The sequence below is a fragment of the Microcebus murinus genome, chromosome 19 (genome assembly GCF_040939455.1).
Source record: "Microcebus murinus isolate Inina chromosome 19, M.murinus_Inina_mat1.0, whole genome shotgun sequence".
Classification (NCBI taxonomy): domain Eukaryota; kingdom Metazoa; phylum Chordata; class Mammalia; order Primates; family Cheirogaleidae; genus Microcebus; species Microcebus murinus.
Window position 1 is genome coordinate 15,862,034 of NC_134122.1, and position 10,137 is coordinate 15,872,170.

At 39.0% G+C, this 10,137-nt stretch overlaps 1 protein-coding gene across 1 annotated transcript in view; it reads left to right on the forward strand.

Moving 5' to 3' along the window:
* The window catches only part of LOC142862389 (phospholipid-transporting ATPase ABCA3-like), a 35,302-nt gene extending 25,432 nt beyond the window's left edge, over window positions 1–9,870 (forward strand). The window contains exons 5-6 of the mRNA XM_075994881.1: window positions 677–794; window positions 9,547–9,870. Of these exons, the coding sequence (XP_075850996.1) occupies window positions 677–794; window positions 9,547–9,725 (297 nt within the window). The 3' untranslated portion in view covers window positions 9,726–9,870. The remainder of the gene's footprint in view (window positions 1–676; window positions 795–9,546) is intronic.
* Window positions 9,871–10,137: the final 267 nt, after the last annotated feature.

Consider the following 10,137-nt stretch of genomic DNA (forward strand, 5'->3'; position numbering starts at 1 on the left):
ATGTTTGATGTCAGAGTTTATCTATTTATATTGCATATTCATTAACAAGTTTCTGTGGTTTTAGTTATTCTTAATACATTAGTCTTTTAACTTTTATGCTAGGAATAAAATTGATTTGTGTGCCACCATTATAGTATTTTGATGTTCTGTGTTTATCTAGCTGGTAGGATCAGCTAGAGGAAATCTAAAGTTGAGTGGGAGGATTAACTTGTTTTAGCAGTCTAATGGGTGCCACTGCCTGGGCTCCACAGTAAGGTGGAGCCACTGGCAGGGATCACAGGGTTACCACAGATATTGCCGATGTCAATTACTTAGAGCCCCTACTCCTTTCTGTGTTCCTAGCTCTCCCCAGGTGCTCTAGCCATGGCTATTAACCCCCATCTCTTGCTAAAGTTGAGAAAGATAATAATTATTATATTAAACCCTTCATACATAGAATATAGAGAGGTCTCTGTTTTCCTCATCAAAAGTAGATAAATATGCTAAATGACTGCACCTTCACATTTATTTGAACTGATATACAAACTTAAGTACCTAAAAATATTGTTCCTAGTTCACATCATCTATTATTGACAAACATGAATTTGATGATATAGTGTTGTTTCTTCAAACAGTATGACTATTTGCCTTTCATAAGGGATAGTGACATAAAAGTATTCTTTCTTATATCCCACAGGAATTCAGACAAAAAACATTAGTAAACAACTTGTCTTTGAATATATATGAGGGGCAGATCACTATTCTTCTGGGACATGATGGGGCAGGAAAGACCACAACTTTGAATATTCTCACAGGTATGTTTTCCTCTCTAAACAGAGCAAATATCAGGTTCCTTTAATTACTGGAAACCAATCAGTGAGTTTGGGTAGTGAATATGTTGTCATTTCAGTGGTAACTAAAATTGTAATTATTATTATAATTTCAGGTATTTACCACAAAGATGTTCTAGATCCGGGGTCCTCAAACTTTTTAAAAAGGGGGCCAGTTCTCTGTTCCTTAGACTGTTGGAGAGTGTGCACTGTGGGACCAGGACGAGTCGGCTGCTAAGCAGGACGGGCAGTGGCAGCAAAAACACCTGGCGGGCCGGATAAATGTCCTCGGTGGGTGGCATGTGGCCCACAGGCTGTAGTTTGAGGATGCCTGTTCTAGATGATTTTAAAAATGCATTCATTTATTCAATCAAAATATTTATATTCCAGATATTTTTATAAGAATTGACAATACAGTGGTGATTATATAAAGTCATTACTCTCAATTTTATACTCTAGTGGGGATACTGACAAGAAATGTGGAACTTACAATACACCATAAGAAGAGAGATGTTATATAGAGAGTGCTATTCACCCAGTAAAATTATACCTGATAATCATATCTTGGGGGTGAGGAAGAGGGAATGGACATCAAATATGAGGAGATTAGGAGGAATTAAGGCCTATGAAAGGAAGGAAAGAAGAATATTACAGAGATAAGCAAAGACTAAGACAGTTGAAATCAGGGAACACCTATACAACTACATCAGAGAAGAAATATACATAATGTCAAAGGATAAAGCTGGATGAATAATGAAAAAGTGAAATAATAAAAGGATTTGGTAAAACCTTGCTATAAACATAATTTATGCTGAGACCAATAGAAAGCCATGGAAGGGTTTTTCCTACATTCACCATGATATGTATGTATATGCCACATTTTTTAAGGTTTGTTTTTTTATATATATTTTTTTATTTCAGAATGCTTTGGTTGCATAAATTACCTTTGCACCACCCACGTCAGAGCTATAAGCATGTCCATCTCCCAGACAGCAAGCACTGCATCTGTTAGTGTATACCACATTTTTAAATTTAATCCACTCATGAACTGATGGGCACTTGGCTTGATTCTACATCTTTGCAGTTGGGAATTGTGTAGCAATAAACATTCAGGTGCTGGTGTCTTTTTGATGAAATGTATACCTTTCATTTGGGTAGATACCCAGTAGGATCCCTGGATCAAATGGTAGTTCACTTTTAGTTCTTTGAGGAATCTCCATACTGTTTTCCATAGAGGTTGTACTGATTTGCAGTTCGGCCGACAGTGTATAAGTATTCATTTCTCTCTGCATCCACAACAGCATCTGTTGTTTTGGACTTTTTGATAAAAGCCATTCTAACTGGGGTAAGGGGATATCTCATTGTGGTTTTAATTTGAATTTCCCTGATGATTACTGATGTTGAGCATTTTTTCATATATTTATTGACCATTTGTATTTCTTCTTTTGAGAAGCTTCTGTTCATGTCTTTTGCCCACTTTTTAATGGGGCTGTTTGGTTTTTTCTTGCTGATTTGCTTGAGTTCTTTGTAAATTCTGGATATTAGCCCTTTATCAGATTATAGCTTGCAAATATTTTCTCCCATTTTGTAGGCTATTAGCTCTGTTGACTATTTCTTTACCTATGGAGAAGCTTTTTAGTTTAATCAAATCCCATTTATTAATTTTTGTTATTGCGATGATTGCCATTGGGGTCTTAGTCATAAATTCTTTGCCTAGGCCGATATCTAGAAGAGTTTTTACTACATTTACTACATTTTATTCTAGAATTTTTATGGTTTCATGCCTTAGATCTAAGTCTTTTATCAACATTGAATTAATTTTTGTGTGTGGTGAGATGGATCCTGTTTCATTCTTCTACATGTGGCTATCCAATTTTGCTAGCACCATTTATTGAATACATCTTTTCCCCAGTGGACATTGTTGTCTGCTTTGTCAAAGATCAGTTGGTTGTAGGTAGATGGTTTTATATCTGGGTTCTCTGTTCTGTTCCACTGGTCTTTATCTCTGTTTTGGTTACTATAGCCTTGTACTATAGTTTGAAGTCTGGGAATGTGATGTCTCCAGATTTGTTCTTTTTGTTTATAATGGCTTTGGCCTTTTGGCTCTTTTCTGGTTCAAGAAGGAGCATAGAATTATTTTTTCTATATCTGTGAAGTTTGATGTTGGTAATTTGATGGGGATGACATTGAATTTTAAAGCACTTTGGGTGTTTGGGACATTTTAACAATGTTTATTATACCTATCTATGAGCATGATATGTTTTTTCCATTTGTTTGTATCCTCTGCTATTTCTTTCCTAAGAGTTTCATAGTTCTCCTTGTAGAGATCTTTTACCTCCTTGGTTGAGCATATTCCTAGATATTTTATTTTCTTTATAGCTATTGTGAATGGTATTGAGTATTTGATTTGACTCTCAGCTTGACTGTAGAAAAGCTACTGATTTATGTACATTGATTTTATATCCTGATACTTTGCTGAATTTATCAATTCCTGGAGACTCTTTCTGGAATCTTTGGGGTATAATACTTAAAAGATCATATCATCATCGAAGAGTGATAGTTTGACCTCCTCTTTCCCGATCTGAATACCAATTCTTTCTTTCTCTTGCCTGATTGCTCTGGATAGGACTTCCAGCACTATATTGAATAAAATTGGAGACAATGGGCATCCTTGTTATGTTCCAGTTCTTAGGGGGAATGCTTTCAACTTTTCCCAATTCAATGTGATTTTAGCTGTAGTTTTGTCATACATGTTTTTATAATTCTTAAATCTGTTCTTTATGTGCTAGTTTGTTGAGGGTTTTTATCATGAAAGGGTGCTGGATTTTGTTGAATGCTTTTTCTGCATCTATTTGGAAGATTATATGGTCTTTGTTTTTGCTTTTGTTTATGTGGTAAATCACATTCATTTATTTATGTATGTTCAGCTATCCTTGCATCCCTGGAATTAAGCCCACTTGGTCATGGTGGATTTTTTTTTTTTTTTTTTTTGATGTGCTGTTGAATTCAGTTTGCTAGTATTTTATTGAGGGTTTTTGCATCTATATTCATGAGGGATATTGGTCTGTAGTTTTTGTTGTTGTTGTTGTTGTTGTTGCTATTGTTGCTGTGCCCTTTCCTGGTTCTGGTATTAAGGTGATACTGGCTTCATAGAATGAGTTGGGAAGGATTCCCACCTTCTCAGTATTATGGAATAATTTCTGTACCTAGGGTTCCAGGACCTGTTTGTAGGTCTGATAGAATTCAGCTGTGAATCCATCTGGTCCAGGGCTTTTTTATTTTAATTGGAAGGTTTTTTATTACTGTTTGGATCTCATTGATCATTATTGGTCTGTTAAGGAGTTCTGTTTTCTCCTGATTGGATCTTGGGAGGTTTTGTGTTTCCAGGAACTTAACCATTCCCTCTACGTTCTATGTGCGTAGGAATTTATGTAGTATTTATGGATGATGTTTTGTATTTCTGTGGTATCAGTTGTAATGGCACCTTTTTTGTTTCTGATTGAGCTTATTTGGGTCTTTTCTGTTCTTCATTAATCTAGCAAGAGGTCTGTTGATTTTATTTATTTTTTCAAAGAACCAACTTTTTGTTTCATCAATATTTTGTATTTTTGTTGTTGTTCTCCAATTCAGTTACCTCTGCTCTGACCTTCATTATTTATTTTCTTCTGTTGGCTTTGGGTTTGGTTTATTCTTTCTTTTCTAGTTCGTTGGGGTATGACATTGGGTTGTTAATTTGTGATCTTTCTGTCTTTTTGATGTGCACATTTAAGGCTATGAATATTTCCCTGAGGAGTGTTTTTGCTTTGTTCTGTAGATTTTGACAGCTTGTGTCCACTCTGTCATTCAGTTTAAAATTTTTTTTTTATTTCCACGTTAATTTCATTCTTGACCCAATAGTCATTGAGCAACAGGTTGTTTAATTTCCATGACTTTGTGTACATTTGAGTCTTTCCATTGTGATTGATTTCTAGTTTTATTCCATTGTGGTCTGAGAAAAGTACATGGTATGATTTTGATTTTTTTTGGATTTGTTGAGACCTGTTATGTGACCTGAGATATCAGTCTTGGAGAATGTCCTATGAGCTGCTGAAAAGAATGTGTATTCTATAGTTTTGGGGTAGAATGTTCTGTGCATGTCTATTAGGTCCATTTGATTTAGAGTTTGGTTTTAGTTCATTATTTTCTGCTTTGATGATTTGTCTAGCTCTGAGACTGGATTGTTGAGGTCTCTGGCAATTACAATGGTGCTATCTATTTCTTTGCTTAGCTGTAGTAAAATTTGCATTATATATCTAGGAGCTCCTATGTTGGGCTCATATATATTTAGAATTTTTTTGTCTTCTTGTTGAATTGGTCCCTTTGCCATTATATAATGACCATCTTTGTCTTTCTTTACATTTGCTGGCTTAAAATCAATTTTATCTGATACGAGAGTGGCTACACTTGCTCTATTTTGACTTCCATTTGCATGGAATATTTTTTCCATCCTTTCACGTTCAGTCTGTGTGTGTCTTTGTGGTTTACATGTGTTTCCTGAAGATAGCAGGTACTTGGATTATGCTTTTTCATCCATTCAGCCAGCCTATGTCTTTTGAGAGGAGCATTTAGTTTGTTACCTTAACTGATAGCATTGATAGGTGGGATGTTGGTCTGTTCATCCTTTTGGATTGTCTCTTATTGCTTTGTTTTACCATCTTGTTCTAGTGTTTTGAATTATGAAGTTTGAGGGGTTTTTTTAGGTGATTTTACACCAGTGGGTACTTGTTTTGCTGATTTGTGTATAATGCTATTCTGAGTATTTCATGCAGAGCAGTTCTGGTCATGGAAAATTCCCTCAGTGTTTGTCTGAAAAAGACTTAATTTCTCCATCGATTGTGAAACTTACTTTTGTAGGATACAAAATTCTAGGCTGGCAGTTTTTTTTTAAGTTCATTGAGGATGGAGCCCCATTGAAGATGGAGAATCCCTTTTAGCTTCTAAAGTTGCCACTGAGAAGTCTGCATTTAGTCTGATGGATTTTCCATGTAGGTTATTTGATGCTTTCATCTTGCTGCTTGTAGAAGTTTCTCCTTCATTTTCACTTTGGCCAGGTTGATTACTATGTGTCTTGGAGATAACTTGTGTTATGAATCTTCCTGGTGTTTGATGTCTGTCTTTATCTGTATGTCTAAATTTCTGGGTATACCAGGGAAGTTTACCTCAGTAATTTTCTCAAATAGTTTTTCCATGCTTTTAGCTCTTTCTTCTTCTTCCTCAGGGATACTTATAATTCAAATGGTAGTTCATTTCACATAGTCCCGTATCTCTCTCAGTGATTGCATGGACTTTTTAATATTCTTTTCTACCTCTTTGAATGACTGGGTTATCTCAAGAGCCTGTCTTCAAGCTCCAAGATTCTTTCTTCTCCTTGGGTTAGCCTGTTGTTAAAGCGTTCTGCTGTGTTTTGAAATTCCCTAAATGAGTTTCATTTCTTTAAGTTCTATAATATCCTTTCTTATGTTGTATAGCACTCTGGTGACTTTTTCATTATTTTCATTAATTTCCTGAAATATTTTGTGGCATCTTTTTGTTGGCTTTCAGTTTTTTTCTTCAGTTCCAGTCATTTTATTTGCCATCCCTATTCTGCATTTCATTTCTGTCTTTTCAAAAATTTCCTTGTGGGTGGAGTCCACTGCTGTAGCTCCATTGTGTTCCCTTGGGGGTATTGAACTATTTGTTTTTTCATGTTGCCAGGGTTCTTTTTCTGGTTCCTTCTCATCTGGCTCCTCTTCTCATAGCTCTGGGTTAATAGGATTGCAGGGTACCTGTTGGCTGCTTGAGCCTGAAGGGCCTGAGTGAAATCTTGGACCTCCAGGAGGTTCTGCTGGCCCAGTGGTAGTGGACAGTACTCAGTTGCAGAGTCTTGAGGTCCAGACACAACTCTGGAGTTTTGGGGGTGGAGTCATAGATTTGGTGGGGTCCCTGTAGCTACAGGTGCAGAGCCTCAGACTTGGGCACAGTGAGAGCTTCAGAGGTGGTTCTAGGGACTTCAGAGGCAGAGCTGCCCATATGGTGGGTTGTTCCACCAGCATGGGAGCTGCTAATTCCCAGTCATGCAGGCAGGGGTTTGTCTTAGCAGTGCAGAGGTCCATGTAGATAGGCCAGAGCTGCTGTTCAGCTCCCACAGCAGGGAGGAGGTATGCTCTGCTCCCAGTCACAGAGTATAACATGGGGGCACATCTGTTCCCACTCTGGCCTGGTGGGGGTGATGCAAAGGCTACTGCTATACAATTTGGCCCTGAGCATGCCAGGTTTCATGCGCCAGAGTGTTCAAGATGATATCAGTGCAGAAACCTGGGATTGGCAGGCACCAGCTCTCTGCTGCACCTGCTCTCCAGTGAAATGTCTCTACACAGGCTCTAAGCCGCTCCCCAATCAGCCCAGAGGTCTGCAGAGGAAGAGGGAGACCCCTCACAGGTTGAGGTGCCTGTAACTTCTGATTCTCTCTGAAAAAGCAGTGTCCTCTCGGGTTGTTTCTATCCTGCTGTCTTTACCTCTTCCCATAAGTGTGAATTGTATGGGGATGCCCAGATTAATCCCCGAGATTGTGGGTGATACTTGTAAGAATCAGCTAACCCATGTTTGTTTGAGTTGGTAGATACTATAATGAGCTGTGGAGTTGTTCTTCCTTTCAGTGGCTGTTGCTTGCAGGAAAGAGCCAACTATAGAGATGTTCATTTGTGCCTGTGATAAGCTCTGGTCCCTCAAGAGGAGCACTTGGATGCCCAGGCTTTAGGAGGAGCCCCTGTAGCTCCCAGGGGATTGCTTGTTCTCCACCACAGCAGGGGTGGGTGGAGGAGCCAGGCTGGGCTCAGTTATGTTATGCCAGCCTAGAGGGCTTTGCTTAGAGCTCAAAGATCATTTTCCACCCCCACCCCCACTCCCACACATACCCCACACCCCCCACTGCCAAGTGGAGCTGCTGGGAAGAAGGTAGAGGCAGGCTCTCCAAACCAGTTGACTGCTCATGAGTAAGGGGTCATGATTCCCTGACTGGCTGTCAAGAGAGAGCTCTGCCTCTCTTGCATAACCCCTGCTCTCCGGTGTCTGGTTGCAAATTGGTGCTTGAACGCACTGCACTTGGTTACTGTGGTGCCACAGGGTGGGATCTTCCCCACCAGTGTACTTACCCTAGTCTGAGGGTGTAGCTTTCCTGTGGGGAAAGCCACACCCCCAGGTCACTGAATCTTGGACCCCCACTGTGTTCTCCTGTCAATTATGCCCACAGGGGCTCCCTAGGCTCTCAAGTCCAACTGCCAAATCTCCCCCTTTTCCCCTAGCCACGCACTCAAGTCCTAGGGGCACAGGTCCGGCCTGGTTGTCTGACCCACTGGTGTGCATCTCTGGGAAATGTTGGCAGGCAGGGAGCTCCCAGATCCGGCACCCCAGGTCCACTGCAGGTCCTCAAGGTGAAAGGCTTGGGCCCCACTCTGTGGAAACCTCAGACTGGAAGACGCACCAGCTGGAGAGAGGCAGCTGCTAGCCAAATTCTCTGCTCAGACTACTCTCAGTTGCAGTGGGTGGGGGAGGGGCGGAGTAAGATAAGAGTCTGAATGGAAGAAAATTGGCTATCTAGCCTCTCAGGTCACTCTCCTTGGAGGGGAGCCCTGCATGGAATGTCCAAGCTCTGGGATCATACAAGTCCTCCCCACACTTCTGTGGTTGCTACAGTGCTTGGACTTGTGGGGGTAGAAAAGCTTCCACGTAGCTTGGTAGCCCACCTGATCATCACATGATTGTGGGAAAAGGAAAGGGATTCCTTCCCCCCTCCTTATCCTTTCACTGGGCTCCATGCCTCTCTGGGTTTGATCCTCACTGATAATCTTTTTTTCCTCTTTCCTCTTCCTTCTCTGCTTCACAGTTTTCCTCCATAGGTCCCTGGCAGGCTCTGGTACTTCTTCCTCTAACCTACACCTGAGCTGTGTCCTTCCTCCCCCTCCATTATCTGAAACCCTTCCTTCCCTCCAGGACAGTCTGGTAAATGATATCTCTCTCTCATTGGCCATTTTCTATCTTGTATTAGTTATAGTAGTCTTTTATATTAATGTGTTGTATTTAACTTAGTCATTTTCTTTTTGTTAATCATTTTTCTTTTATCAAACTAAATAGTCTTATGGGCATCTTTGATTGAATATAGTTTTCTACTTTGGTGAATATTTTTAAATATGCTTTTCAAAAATATTTTTAAGAATATGTATTTTTAAGTAGGATAAATGAGTCATTGGGTTTAAGTGGTTTTATAGTTGCTTTTTCACATATTACCAAATATTTCCCCGTAAAATCTGGACTGGTTGCTGTTAGTAATACATATCATATACTATTAATATTTAAATTTCTATATTTTTGTAACATCTGCACAGTACCTGATGTGATTCACAAATATGGTATCTGTCTGATTACAGTGCTGATATAATGGTATATAGCAAATTATTTAAATGTTGTTATTACCAATATACTCCACACCCATTGCACGAAGTATATATAAGTGAAAAAGAAAAGAAAAGGAAAAAAGAGAAAATTTAAAGATAGCTAATTACATCACCCTGATGGAACTGTTGATATTTCTCTCTACAGGAAATAGTGCTAATTCTTTTGAGTAATCCACAAGCTGACTATGAATTAAAGGTACTAATTTGCAGTATGTCTCCATGGTCTCTCACCAAAGCTTAGCTTCTGTCATGTCTTCTGCTTATTCTAGGTCAGTATCCTCCTACCAGAGGAGAGGCCTGTATTAATGGATATTATATTTCAAATGACATAATTAACATTCGAAAATCCTTGAGCTTCTGCCCACAGCGTGACTTGCTATTTCCTGACTTCACTGTATCAGAACACCTTTATTTCTACTCTGTGGTGAGTCGGAGATATTTTTTATAAAATTATACAGTAAATTTGACTTTTTTTCTTTTGATATACATATCTATGGATTTTAATGCAGTTAACCAGCACCACAGTCAGGATACAGAGCAGTTTCATTATCCCAAAATGCTCCCTAATGCTATTCCTTTGTTGTTATCCCTCTTCTCCCTACCCTGATAACCACTGGTGTATCATTCATTTCTATAAGTTTTGTCTATTTCAAAATGTCATATAATGGAATCATATACTATTATATGTAACATTTTGATACTAGTTTCTTTCACTGAGCAAATGCCTTTGAAATTCATTAATGCTATTGTGTGTGTGGATAGCTTGTTCCCTTTACTTGCCAAGTAGTAGTTCATGTTTGGATGTACCATGGCACACCAATTTAAGGACATTTGAGTTGTTTCTAGCTTTTGGTGATTAT